Here is a 15,475-nt window from a genome sequence, read left to right on the forward strand (position 1 = left end):
AAACAAGTGAAATTGGGAATGATGAAACAGAAAAATGTACAGACAAAATTGTAACACTGTGAAACTGATGCTGATAAATGTTCTTAGTGGGGTTCTTTCTCCTGATTGGACATATTTGGTATCCTGACCTAAACATTTATTTCTGTTTACTAAAGGAGATGGAGTGACCCCTTACTGAACTCTATAGCAATGATTACTATCATCAATGATTACTAAAATTCTTTTACTTTTCTTTTCTCAAAGAGATGTAACATTGCCCTCTGCTGGTGGAAATGTATTCGTGCACACGTTTTGTTAGAGCATGTTTATAGTCGCTCTGATGTGGCTGAAAACCTGAACCTGAGTAATAGGCTATGGTTGGCGGAGTGGAATTCTTTGTTCTAATAGGCTAAGTGATCATGAGTCAGCTATTAGTGTCACTCCACCCTCAAATGACATTATTTGGTGACCTTAATAGAATTTTAGCATGGAGAGTTTATGACTTGAGAAAATTAACTCACTCCCTCCTTGATCGGAAGACAAGATATGGCTTTGTTTGAACTGTAGCTAATTTAACCTATGCTTGATTTTAGAAAGATTTCTGACGAGTGACAAGGTCTTATGCCACAAATGCATGCTAGTGTGGTCCAGAAGAAGGAACATGACCACGGAATAAATAACAAGATAAATAATCTTTATTTCCACGTCTTTGTCATTTATAAAATTATGTGTCCACAATTAATATCAACAAGGCAATACAGAGAATGCGTTTAATTTCTCAGTGGTGGGAGTCAGGCTCTAAAGACCAGTCTATGTCACTACTGCGGACAACAGAAGAGCAATGGAATAGTCAAATGTCAGCAACAGCAACATGATTCTCTTTTTAAATAATATAGGAGGTTATTCGTTTTAGAGGACAGGAGAACTTGAGTGCCATACTTAAGACATATGCATTCCAAATGGTCGAACCCAAAAGGTTTGTCAAGGGTCTCTAGATCCTGCAGCCACACTGAGCCCTTCAATGTACATCCATTATAAACTTCATAACTCATTGTCACTCAGTGTATAAGCTCATTTATACTTTGGTGCATGACCCTTGTGAGTATCGCTCACCTAGATTTGTGCAACAAAGTAGAAGTCAGCCTCAAACCAGACAGTTTTAAATATTCTCAAATCAGACTATCACTGAAATTATCGTCATCATCACCACCGTTACTGGAATTAGCGTAAGCACGATTCTTGCCCATCTTAAACAATGACACATCATATTCTTTCCCTACAGTAAAAGACACAAAAACCCAGCAACTGTAAAAACCAAACAGAACAATGAATAAACAAACTTTCTAGTCTACAAAAAAAAGGAGATTCTTAGATACTATGTGCTCAAATAAAAATAAAAATGGTTTCTCGCAATTCGGTTTGTCGTTGGTAAGTAGGCTTCATCGATGCAGGTTATAAAAAAAAACATTTTTTTAAATAACATATACTGTATAGGTTATTAATTACAGTAACAAGGTTCCATGCGACCATCTTTTCATCTTCTGTACAGAGTTTGAGGATTCAGTAGTAAAGAACAAGGTTATACAGAACTATAGTGCCTGGTGGCCAGTGGTGGCCACAGTGCCATAATGTCAAAGGGCCACAGCGTAAAGGGGCTGGTGCAGTAGCTAAGAGGGGGTCAGTCACTCCGGAGACCTCAGCTTCATTTATACTTTGCTGTACGACCGCATCACATTCTTTTCTTTAGGTGAAAACCAGCTACAGCATTTACGCCGACTGATGATGAGGTCATAATTATTACTATGTATAAATTGGGCTAAGCCACTGCTGGTATGGAAAAAAGATACCAAATGTTGACCTGGTTACACATTCATAAAGGAAATTAAGCTGATGAAATAAATGAACATGAATACCGTTTTCCGTACAGTACCCATGTTTTCAAGCTCATCTTCATATAGTGGTCCTCACTGATGCTCATCATAAAGATGGCACCATTTCCGTCTACTCGCTCTGTGTGAGAGGGCGAGTGCTGTCGACAGTTTAGAAACATTCCACCCAAGACATCATCGGTGGGGATTCCAAGCTATTGGAAACTACAGCCTCTCTCTTCCTGGAAAGTTCGCACACTGAAATAGAAGCCACTGTACTTGCATCAATACATAAAAAAAAAAAAAAAAAGAAGAAAAAAAGTTTGACATCTTGTTTGAAATTACCACCGATGATGTCACTGGAGGAAACGGATGATATTTTTTCGTTGAAAGAAGGTTTCTGTGCTGTCTTGTCCACAGCCCACCACTGAGAGAGCAAGTACACAGAAATGGTGAGCATCAGTGAGTTACAATGTTACGAAGATGCTACTTTAAAAAGGAAATTTGTGAGTAATGCAAGAATTACACACAAAGTCAGCTATCCCACATTGAAATAGTGGCACTATGAAAGTGATCTGAGCAATGTCTGCACACCCTGTTAGTTACTGTATCAGCCTGGCCCGGCCCGCAGAGTACCGGGACCCACAACAAAACCCACAATTAAGAACTAAAGACACAATCCAAACCCCCTGGGTTTATTCAGTCAAATACATTATTATTTAGTCATTATAAAACAATACCCACATGAGCCTGCATTGCTAAAGCGCTGGGAGCGAGAGGAGCTGAGGGAACAGTACACAGCGAGTACACAATAGAAGGGAGCGGTAAACGATACGTATTAGACCATGCTTAAGACATTTAGAGTCTTCAAGACTAAGTGCTCCAAGATAATTACAGATATGGCAAAGATGAATGGAAACAAAGAATGGATAATGCGAAATCAAAAAGGCTTATAAAAAAACATTCTTTTTGACCACATTACTCAGTGGGCTATATAAGGCATTGATGTTGATAATGGAATTTACATGGGCATGTTCTAATGCGTAACAAACTAATTATCAAAGGCTGAGAAAACCAGATGTGTGCTTGATATTCATGCCACATCAGCTGTGCAAGTCAAAGACTGAAAGACCTATTTCACCCAGACCCATTAAGTCAACATCAGACATCTGACAACTCGGTTGTATATGACAGTCAGCTGGGAGAGAAAAAGAGGCGCTATTGATAACTGTACTGTATAGTCACTTTTCTACTGCATGGTACGGCTCAACTCAACTCGCCTTTTTTGGTTTTCCAGTTGAACAAAAGCAGTACCTAGTAGCTGGTAGCTAGTACATTTTTGGTATCACCTCTGTCGAGGTTCCAAGCGAGCTGAGACGATACCAAAAGGTGACGTAAAAACACAGCGGACTTGGACTTCCCCTATACTACATGTAAGTTCCCGAATACTGTTTACAGCCTTTTAAACTAGCCATTGTTGAGTTGAGTGGAGTGGAGCTGAGCTGGTACCATGCAGTGTAAAAGCACCATAAGTATGCTGGTTTGGTACGGTTAGACATTTCACATTTCTTTCTGCTTATTATAACTATTATTGTTTTGTTTTTGTTTTCTGTCTGTGAGCTGACCCCAGCTCCTCATATAAGAACTAAACGAAGAAGCCAAGCAGCATAAAGCTATTCACAACTTCAGGAGGGGAAATCCCTCCACATCCCAGAGTCCTACAAGTCCTCCTCAACAGAGAGAGAGAAAATTTGAGAGAGTGACAAAGACACACAAACAGAGAGAGAGAGAGACACAGAGAAAGACAGACAGAGAGACAGACAGACAGACAGACAGACAGACAGACAGACAGACAGACAGACAGACAGACAGACAGACAGACAGACAGACAGACAGACAGAGCGCAAGGGGGGATGTAGCAAGGAGAGGGGAGGGGGGATGGGAGAGTGCAAAATTGCGGGGAGAGTGCATAACCTTGCAACAAATAAGAGGAAGAGGTTCCATGTGGCAAGAGTAAAGACAGCAGGAGATGGAGGAACAGTGTTATGACACACTGGCCAGAGATCAGAGATGCGGTTTCACTTTGTTGACGGGCCCTGCTCATACAGAGCTGGCCACTGCCAGTAGTGTGGGTAGCAGGAGATAGCTCAGAGATAAAGCTTTTATGGTGACACACACACACACACACATATAAGAGAGAGACGGAGCAGGGGTGCGTGCCACCCTCCAGATGCTCGTCACTGCCCGTCTTGCCAGTGTGAATAGCGGACTCTCTCTGTGTTCTCCTGGGAAGGCCTCGCCTCTCAAGGTCTCTCTCTGTTCCCATGCTGATTTTAGACACCCCGCCAGCTTCTCTAAACCTCTGTCCTCAACCCCCCCAAAGGTCTAGCTACTGCACCAATATTTTGAATTGTACAGCTAGGGAAAAAAACAACAACAACGGGCAGAGATGTTTGAAGCCCTGGGTATTTTTTCTGTCGCACTTTCCTAGAACTGTGAAGTTGGGTCACAGCTAAGGTAACACCTCACAAGTCACTCACATTCACGCCTTATCTCACACGCTCAAAATGTATGCTAAAGACGACACATGCACACTTTCTCACTCTCACCGTCTCATGCAAGCCCTGCTGATTACTAGTGGTGGTTGGCTGGGACATGCAGGACCAGGGACAGGACAGGAGAGAGAGAGAGAGGGTGTATAGTGAAAAGGGGAAGAGGGCAGGCATGTGGCTAAGTATGTGTGTAAGTGTATGAGTGTGCGTGTGTGTGCGTTTGTGTTGAGGGAGAGGTCTTAGTCCTGCAGCCGTCTCCTCCTGTATCTCTTCTCCTCATCACCTGCCAGTGATAAAAGAAAAAACAACACACATTTAGAAGAAGTGATACGTTGTCCTACCAGGCTACTGCTAGGAGTTGCTAGTTTAAAGCAAAGAAGAGGAGAAGTTGGAAATAAAGAGTACCTTTTCAGAGAAGGTGAGAAAGAATTTAGGCTGCATTATAAATGCATGAGAAAAGAGAGTAAAGAGATTAGTTACAACTGAAAACTGACTTCCAATTTGACATTGCACGGTCACTCAAGAACTTGAATTAATTGAATTATTAAAGATTACAGAACTGAGATCAAGGTGCATTGCTTTTCAAATGTGCATCAGCTAGGTCTACCATACCTTCTAGATGGTTCCTGGAGATGTACTTCAGGGCCTCATCCAGAAGGATGACTGGGATGGAGATCTTCAGCACCACTATCCACTGGCCCAAGTGCAGAGGGGTCACCTGGAATATCAGCTGAGGGACGGAGACCAGAAACGGTTAATACGTCTTCCGATGACAGACCGAACACGGTAATTGGTCTAGTCGTGGATAAATCATTAGATAGCTGCAAGCAGACAGAGATGCACCAGTCTCCTTAAGACAGAAGGCCTTTATCTCCAAGTCTTTATTTACAATAAATGCAACTTAACTAATGGAAAGCACTACTTTAAAACAGGATAAGCCTGGTGCAGTGGGAAACTTTGATCTTTAATTAAAAAAACAGTATGTTTGAATATACAAAGGGATTTGTCTGAGTGAGGTTGGTGTATTACAATGACACAATAGCAACATTATTACAACAATTTACACAAAATATATATAGTGTTTATATCAAACTAATAATGTGATGGGTATTTCCCTTTGCTTCCTAAGTGCTCTCTCTGCCCACCGCCTCAACGTAGGCTAACGTTTCAGCAGCAGTCTGCTCCTGTGTGTGAGTGCCTCTCCCTACACAGTAAAATACTGTGTAGGGAGAATGTTAATTTAAGTCTTAAGATTATTGTTTTTAATGGGCCCAAACTGTAATGTGCACCATCTAGCATCTTGACAGAGCACTACTCACAGGCAGAGGCTCAACGTGGAGGATGAGGAAGTGAAGGGAGAGGGAGAGGATGATAGCTCCCAGCAGCCAGAAGTTGACCCAGGGAGGCATCCTGACCAGGGACTGGTTCTCAGAAAGGCTAATTTGTGTTCAAATAAATTGAAACAGGAAATTAAATTGAGGATTAGTGACTAACCATGAAGCAAAATTATATCAGACAAAAAACAACAACAACAAAATACTGAACTTGTGAAAACCCCTAGCCTAGAGGCTTAAAGAATCCAGTTTTGGATCTTCCAGTAAGGATTGAGGAAAGAGCAATTACTGTACAATTAAAGGCATGCGGTCACACGGAGAGACTTCATGATGATTCAAAATTAATAACAACGCTGACTAAATCATGACAACAGACTTCCCAAGCTAGTGTAGCTAGCAACCATGTAAACATGTGGTGGACCTGTCACTTTTACTGTCTTTTTTGGCTGGGGATATGAACCACAGTAGTGTGCCTTTTCATCTGCGAGGGAAGCCCCTCTCATTTAGAATTCTATTCCTAAAACACTTTCCTATAATGAGACATTAGTCTTGGTTTCTATGGGGAGTATTTGACAGGCTTGCTCCATGAGCAACCCTGGCAACGACACCGGGAGTTTTCCCCTCACACTCATCATCTTTCACCCCTTTTCTGCAATTGCATTACACATTATTAATAAGTGCAGCTAAGCCTGATTCCTTTGCAACAAGTATCCAAATATTAGCATGCAAACAATGTGTGAATTATTATTATATAATGTATGCATAATAATATTGTACTGCATACAGTCAACACAGTATTAAGTCTTGCAGAAATGAAGGATTCTGGCAGTTTGGGACTCCAGGAAATCTATTTGAAGCCTAAGCTAATTAAAAATAAAATAAATTCAGATTTATCACCTCTTGGCATAATGTCCCTACTGACAATGTTGGTAAAGATGGTCACCCAGTTATTTGAAAAACACACTGACAGTAGGCATATGGCAACTTGCCACGGTCTGCTCATATGATCTCACTAGTCCAGGAAGTAGTTATGCATAGCCAGACGATCAGAGATCTACTCTGACTACCAATACCTGTAAAGACATCTAAATTGCAAGTATGGGCTAAAACTGTGTGTTAACAATTCGGAGATATAAAAAAATAACAGCATTGCATTACTAATGCAAAGACTTTAGGGGGCAGGCCACATAATACACCTAATCGGACAGTAATTACATTTTGTTGTGTTTATCACTATACCCCTGACCTGAACACAGCAGAAGATGACTGACCTGTTGAGAGCGTTGAACATTTCAATAGTGACCAGCACAGACAGGGCCATCGTTGTAGGGTAGCGGGATTCAAAAACATCACAGTCTATCCCCTGGAACATGGGGTTCTCCTCAGTGCAATGCATGAAATGTCTCTGTAGAGAGAGACAGACAGGACACGCGTGCATTTACAGTATTAGGTACACAGTCAAATCCAATTAACACTCTGCACTTTACTATATAGGGCACTGTTTGTCAACGTGCGGCCTGGGGAGTGGGGACCCCCAGAGGTCCTTGAGTGGATTCCAGGGAGTCTCCGGCTAAATGATTGACAGTTAGGGAACAACTGGACCCTTACAATATGTCTGTAACTCCAAGAGTGTACAAATGTACACAAATGCACACATTTGTACACTCGTAAGAGTTACATTAAAGGGATAGTTCACCCCAAAACATTTTTTCCCCCTATCGATTAGTCACCCCATGGAGACTTGAATTCATGGATTTTTTTGTATAGGTCGCATTCCTAAGCCAATGATTTAATGACCAGCGGACCGGTAGGCAGCGGTTCTGGTCAGACACAAAGGAGACTCTTTGTGTCTCCTACCGGAACCGCTGCCGGTCATCAAATTATTGGCTTAGGAATGCGACAAAAACTAAAAAATATCCATGAATTCAAGTCTCCATGGGTGACTAATCGATAGGAAAAAAAAGTCATTTGGGGGGGGGGGGGGGGGTATCCCTTTAACACTAAGGATTTTATAGTGTAGATTGGGGTCCCAGATATTAAAAATAACAAAATCATACCCCCCCCAGTCAGTGGCCTAATTGAAATTAAAAAGGTTGATTATCACTGATGTAGGGTTACTCAAGCTGTGTGTGTTTACGCTTGTGTGCATGTATTTGTGTGTGTATGCCAGCATGTGTGTCAACAGGATATATGGATAGGACGTCTGTGGTTTGATGAAGCTCAGATCTGACAGTGGAGCAGCTGGGGAACCCTGGCCCTGTTCCCTCCCACTATGAAATTAAACCACAGGGATCTTGCTTCCCACCGACACACTATCTATTTCTGTAGAATGCTGGGATCGCCAAATACTGCTGTGTGTCGAGGGAATGCATGGCAAAATGTAGATCAAGTTCTACACAATAGAGAATTATGCTCCGAAGGAGGGGCTGTACTGTAAAATAATGCTTAATTTGTACTAACAAATTGAATTTTCAAATTGAATTTGTCTGACTGACTTGACTGACTGACTTAAAGACAGAAAATGTATGATAGAATTTTCTATTTTTGTATTCATTCTGAATGAGCTTAAGTTGGAGTCTGATGAGTTGGGAGCACAGCCTACTCACCAGCTGATAGAAGGAGATTTTAGGGCCTTCATCATCGTACATGTACCACCACATAGCAGCACTCACTGTTCCAATACCCACATATCCTGCAGGGGGAATCAGTCACAGTTACATCATGTAATGTATAATACCTCAATAAAACATTATTGTGTAACAAAGTATGATGAATAACAAACAATGTTAATTTAAATTAGTATTAGTTAAAGGGGGTGTAAGTGACCCCTTTTTTATATGTATTGATTGAATAGCTCTATATTCCCCTAATATTCATTGCTATAGAGTATTTGTCAGTTACAGGGGTCTCCCCAGCTCTCCAGCTCTTTAGGCAACAGAAAATGTTCAGATCAGGATAACAATTTCATCCAATCAGGAGAGAGAACTCATACAGGATAAACATGTGAAATTAGAAGTAATGAAACAACAACAAAAAAATAGAAGCTGATGAATTGTTTCACTTTCCTGATTGGATGAAATTAGTGAACCACCTTAACATTTACTCTCTGTTTATTAAAGAGCTGGAGGAACGGGGAGAACCCTGTTATACAGAACGTTTCGTTTTAACTTTTAACCAAAAAAGATTACTTCCACTACCTTTAAAACCCCTTCCCAAGCTAAGATCACCCGTAGCCTGGTTGCAAAGTAAAATGGCTTCTAAATCAAGTAAGTAACTAAGTAACTATGCCATACTGCCTACTCATCCTACGTTTCTAACATCCATACTGGAAAAGCCAACACCAGAGCCAGGAAAAGCGTATGCCACCTTCTGGAAAAGGGAACTGCAATTATACACAGAGTGAGCCTATTCCTCATCTACTAACATGAATAAATGAGGAATAGTTACAACTTTAGAATAACGTAAATAAACTATTGACATGGACTTAACAAATGTATTTTACAAACCTTTAAATCATGATTTGTTATTTACTTCTTCAGGGCTCTGGTCTGGTGTTGGCTTTTCAAGTATGGATGTTAGAAAAGTAGGATGTGTTGGCAGCATGGCTTGTACTGAACGTTGTTAATCAACGTTAAACTTAATGTATCAGCTAGTCTGCACCATCGCATTGCATATCACCAGCATACCGACAGTAATGCGAACTAATATGGTTATCTACATGATAGTATCATGCAGTGCTACAGGTATGTTACCTCCAATTGCCAGGTATCTGAAGAAGAGCCAGCCAGAGATTAGAGGTTCTTTGGGGTTACGGGGCGGCTTGTCCATTATGTCCAGATCTGGTGGGTTGAATCCCAAGGCAGTGGCAGGCAGTCCATCAGTAACCAGATTAACCCAAAGCAACTGGACTGGAATCAAAGCCTCAGGGAGCCCCAGGATAGCAGTCAGAAAGATACTGCATAGAAACAAAATAGAAACATTGAGTAATGAATGTGTATGCGTGTGCGTGTGCGTGTGCGTGTGTGTGTGTGTGTGTGTGCTCTCACCAGACAACCTCTCCCACATTTGAAGAGATTAGATATCTGATGAACTGCTTCATGTTGTTATAGATGGCTCTGCCCTCCTCCACAGCAGACACTATGGTAGCGAAGTTGTCATCGGATAGAATCATTTCAGAGGCTGACTTGGCCACCGCCGTGCCGGAGCCCATGGCAATGCCAATCTCTGCCTTCTTCAGGGCTGGCGCATCATTCACGCCATCTCCAGTCTATGGGAAAGGAGCGGATCATTAACCATGGCATCCCTATTTTGGGCACCTACAAGATTTTCTAACTAGCCAAACAAAGTTATGTGCTCTGTAGGAGGCTATAAGGTTTGTGTATCTGTCTCTATGTCCGGAGCTAATCTCACAACCCGCTGGACCGATCAGTGCAACATTTCTTGTGCAAACGTGCCATTGGGTACATAAATACCTTGACAAATGTTTTTTTTCTCATACGTTTTATACTTTTTGAAATATTTCTGATCGGGCTGAAACCTTGCCCAAATACTGTATGACTGAAATCATAAATGACTGACATCACAAGCTGGCCACACAAAGTCAGAGATCCACATTGGAGCCACACCATTCCCAGGTGTATTCCCAGATTCACATGATTAGATTTTTCATTTACCCTCTACAGAGCAGGGCCATACAGTGTGTTAACTACCTAACACAGATGAACATTTGTGTTTCTGCAGACTCTAGCCTTGAGAGACTTGCTTGACACACAAAGACAATTATCGGGCCAAATGAGGCCACGGCGCATTTGTGTGTTAACAGTTATCATTCGTGTTTCCACTAGCAATGGACCTGGAATCAGGAGTAGGACGTCCCTTTGAAAAACCACAGTGACATAAAAGTCATGGACAAGTTAACAGTAACAGTAGGATGAAATTTGAAAGACGGCAGACTTAAACTGATTAGAGTTTGGACAAAATAAATGAGAATGAGATCCAGTTGGTCAACATTCTGAACTAATTTCGGTCTCACTATCGCAAGTTGTGGATAATATCCATGTATATGACCGATAAAGCGCAATGGAGTACAATATACAAATGGTCAGAAATGTATCAGGCTTAATATAGTCATGACTCAAGACCAATTTTTTTGTCTGGTGAGAACCTGAGCTAAATTTACCTGACCTCCCATTAGCTTGTTATGCGGCGTTAAAAATAGCATGTTTCCTAAAAAAATAATCAGCCGAGATACAGGATTTTTAAGTAATAAATTAACCAGGAAGTGAATCGAGCAGTACATCTTCGGATCGCGTTATCTCTGGTTCTGTGTGGGGAAAAAAAAGAAAGGAAAAAAAAAGCAGGCTGTGCCATAGCAGAATGACGAGAAATCTCGTCCATGGCAGTCAATGAGTTAAGGAAAGGGTTCTAAATAAGCCCATTGTCAACTTTCCTTTTTTTTACCTTTCACTAAATAAATTAAATAAACAAATAGCCTGTAATTAACCATGTGATAATATGCAATGAATATACAGTAGTTATTGTGAACATTTATTTTGAAATTATATTTATTATTTATTTTCTATTACATTTCACTGTCTATACCAAATTTGAAATCATGTTTATATGTTTGTTTGTCAGGTCCGTTTCTTTATTCCACTGCATTTGTTACAGATTTTTTGTCTTTTGAAAAGGAAAATGTGACAGCAATAACAATATGGGGGGAGGGATGGGGAAAGGGAGAAAATGAAAAAAAAAAAATGTCTGACTGCCAACATGTCTATGCTGTGATTCTAATAAAGATATTTGTTTAAAAATATATATACTGTAGTATACTATGAATAGTTGTGGATTTAGAAATGTTGGGTTGTCGCTTCTCAACTGTCCAGCAGTATACTCAGACAGGCATTTTGTGCTGACCTTCAGAGTGCTTTCTCACTGTATGTGTATGGTCTAAAACCAATCCTTTAATCATCATCGTCATTAAGCCTTCCTACCGGATCGGTTTGGCTGAGCATGGTTATGCTGAGCACGGTTAGCCAACCAAGCTGACTGGGCAAAGTTATAAACCATGCACAGCCAAACCGTGTGCCTGTGGAAATGCAATTGCACAGTAACCGTGTTCAGAAGTGCTTGCAATGTTTAACCTTTTAAGGGACCAAAGTTGAACAAACTAGCAAAGTTTGAACTGTAGCCTGTAAATATGCTTTGAAAGGTCTCATTATATTAGATCCAGACAGGATTAGGCTAAGCCGGTCTTGAGTGAATTCACCTCCCATAGTGGGGCCCACAGCTGCTTTGAGCTGTGGTGAATGATGTGTCAAGACTTTATGACAGGCAAAGTTGATAATGTTTGTCTCCCTATCTTTGCTTTTCCACTCGCTATTTTGAGACATGTGTCAAGATACCGCAGGAGCAGCGGCAGAGAGCACCCCAGTGCCACTAGCTCCAGTGCACCCATTCACACCTCTCCTCTAGTGTTGTGACATTCATGAACGATTCATTCGTCTTTTGTGTGAACGGGAACAAATTAATTTACTTCCTGAAACGTCATCGTTCCTCGGGTCGTTCATTTTCCTCCGTGTGGAAATACATAAGTGTGGGTTATAATGCATTAAAAACTCAGTGGAACAGCACAGTATAACTACCAGGTAACACTTTACGTAAAAGGTGGGGTCTATAATGCATTATATTCACATTCATAATGCATCATAATGCACTTACAATGCTTCATAACACTTGTTATAAACGTTAATAATTATATAACAACTTAATACAAAGACACTTTATAACTAACTAAATCCACTGAGCTTATAATGCATTATGACCAGCGCTTATTATACGCTATAAACATCAATCATGTGTGACAAGTTGTCACACATGATTATAAACATCTATAACGAGTGTTATAATGCCTTATAAGCGCATTATAAATAAAGCAATATAGACCCGACCTTTAAGTAAAGTGTTCCCCCCAAAAAAAATGTTATAAACCATTAAACCATTTTAAAGTCCCTGATTTAGCTTTTATTTATCATTATTCGTATTAATAAGAAGTAGCCACTGAGGGAGGGAGGAGAGTGTTGAGGAGAGCGCGCGCGCGAGAGAGTGCGATATGCTGTTTATTTCAATAATGACACCTTATTGAAATAAACAGCAAATAAAACATGTTCAAGGATGCCACATTTTGGTTTTATTTTTCTTTCTATGCTCAATGTAGGCTACAGCAATGACATGTCATCTGTAGTAGTTGTGGGGTTATTGCGCGTCCTGTCGCGCGTCCCGTCACTCCCGTTGTTTTTTAAAACGCTAATAAACAGCTGAGATTTGATGAAATTGAGAAACGGGCTTCGCAGTTGCGTTCAGATCGTAATGGTCAATGGCTGTGTGCAAATTCAGATCAATTGCTCCAGCCAGTGAGGAGAACCGGGCACACAGTTTTGCTGACACGACGGTCGGTCACAGAGGTTTGTCAAATTATAGGAGGATATGTCAAGATATCTCAGATGTATCTTGGACATAAATGAGGTCCACATAACAGGAGATCACATAGCAGGACTTAGGAAGGCGTGATTCTGAACTGCATGTGTCAAAGCTTGACTACTTTAAGGCCTCCCGGCATGTTCACTTAAGCCCCTCCAAATGTGCTGCAGCAGAATTTTCATGTCACCCTTCTTCTCCCTTCATTGGCTCGCGGTTGCTTCCTGTGCAGACTAGTACAAAACCCTGATGTTGGCCTACAAGGCAACCAAAGGCATGGCACCCCCATACCTTCAAGGTCTGATCCAACCCTAGAACCCCTCCTGCTCATGATCAGCTAACACAGGAAAAAAATGTGCGAGCCTTCCCTAAAAAACCCTGGACAACGCTCCACATATCCTAGACTCTTCTCCCTCCTGGCTCCCAAACTGTGGAATAAACTCTCCCTTGCAGTCAGGACTGCAGACTCATTCCCAATTTTCGGTCGTAATCTGACTCCACCTCAACCCCTAGCACTTCACTCTCCCTGTACCCTTTCTTAACACCTTTTTCTTTCAGTTGATGCTAGCGAATGATATGGCTACTATACAGACATATCTTGGTCACTAGTTCTCATGTATTTCTTATTCTTAGATTTGTTTGTTAACCCCAACCCAAAAGACACCCATGATTAATTAAGAGACTAAATGCAACCCCTTTGCTCTACTTTGCGACCAGATTATGAACCATCTAACTAGCTAAACTGGAGTTGGACATGCCCAAATGTGCTTGAGCTATATGCGCTTTAGATCTTGCAATGTAGATAATTTGAATAGGGCTCCAAGTTTTTATTTATTTTATCTTTATTCTTATCTCTCTGCTCTCACCTGTACCTATCCTGAGTTTCACGCTTACTGCTGTTGCTGCTATGACACCTGAATTTCCCCACTGGGATCAATAAAGGTTCATCTTAGATGACAGCTCTGACAGTATACAGTGCCTGAGGGAGCAACCCTTTAAGAGACCTGAAAGAAGTCATGGCTCACTGGCTTCTGCTGATTCATACTTCTTCATACACCATCCACAGAGATGAGAGAAGAAGCACATTTTTTTGCACAGAAATACTGTTAATATATACCGTGCACATATATTTATGCTTCTTGAGGATCTAGAGCATGGGTTTTCAACTGGTGGTCCGTGGACCACTGGTGGTCCGTGAAGGTATTGCATGTGGTCCATGCATTTAGTAATGTAGGAAAGTGAAGATTTGTATTATATTTTATTTTATCGACCACTAGTTGAGAAACACTATGATGTATGATGACGCATCAATGTTGTCAGTTACTTGGAAGTCGGATGTCAAGAACTTCCACAGAAATGGGAGTTAGAATTTCAAGGGAAACTGTACCGGTTTACCTGGTTGAGTCATCATTAGTAGGAAATGTGCCCATATCAATTGCATGTGCTTGCTCATACATATGTTGCAATGAATCAGTTAACATGAGTTTAATATGGAAGGTTAAGAGAACAGAATAGGGGCAACCATGGGAAAGGAATGGATCAGTGGTTCTCAATCGTTTTTGAGCTCTGGACCACTAGCATATCCCAGTTAAATAATGACTGTTAATTTAATTTCTAGCTTTTTCTCCCACACCACGCCCATATCCCCCCTCCCAACACAACAGTGGTCCCCAGGTTGATTCTCAGTCAGGGTGGTGGTCCCTGGTTCATAATCAGTTGAAAACCCATGATCTAGAGAGAATCTAAGGTGAGCGCAAGTTTGAAGAGAGAGAGAGAGAGAGTAAGACGCAGAGAGAGAGAGACACAGACAGACAGACAGAGAGAGACAGAGACAAGGCATCAGCAGCAAGCTCATGACACTTTAGGAATATTCTGCACTGCACTACTACTGCTCACCATGGCGGTGATCTCGTCCATGGACTGCAGGTAACCCACAATCTTGGACTTGTGAGCTGGCTCCACGCGTGCGAAGCAACGTGCACGTTTGACAGCATCCTTCTGGGCCTCTGGCGAAAGGTCATCAAACTCGCGGCCCGTGTAGGCCTTTCCTGTCACATCCTCATCCTCACCGAAGATGCTGATGCGCCGGCAAATCGCCACAGCGGTGGCCTTGTTGTCTCCCGTGATCATGATGACGCGAATGCCTGCCTCTCTGCACAGTTTCAGGGAGCCAATTACTTCCTTCCTGGGAGGGTCCAGCATTCCAACACAGCCAACGAATGTTAGAGACATCTACATGGAAACAAGAGGAGATGGAAGGAGGAGA

At 41.5% G+C, this 15,475-nt stretch overlaps 1 protein-coding gene across 1 annotated transcript in view; it reads right to left on the reverse strand.

Moving 5' to 3' along the window:
* Positions 1-652: 652 nt before the first annotated feature.
* Positions 653-15,475, reverse strand: part of atp2a3 (ATPase sarcoplasmic/endoplasmic reticulum Ca2+ transporting 3) — a 62,006-nt gene continuing 47,183 nt past the window's right edge. Inside the window, 8 exon segments of the mRNA XM_080435515.1 lie at positions 653-4,682; positions 5,012-5,129; positions 5,719-5,836; positions 7,005-7,138; positions 8,340-8,425; positions 9,486-9,688; positions 9,780-10,000; positions 15,106-15,441. Of these exon segments, the coding sequence (XP_080291641.1) occupies positions 4,639-4,682; positions 5,012-5,129; positions 5,719-5,836; positions 7,005-7,138; positions 8,340-8,425; positions 9,486-9,688; positions 9,780-10,000; positions 15,106-15,441 (1,260 nt within the window). The 3' untranslated portion in view covers positions 653-4,638.

This window comes from Gymnoscopelus braueri (assembly GCF_963280865.1).
Source record: "Gymnoscopelus braueri genome assembly, chromosome: 8".
Taxonomy (NCBI): domain Eukaryota; kingdom Metazoa; phylum Chordata; class Actinopteri; order Myctophiformes; family Myctophidae; genus Gymnoscopelus; species Gymnoscopelus braueri.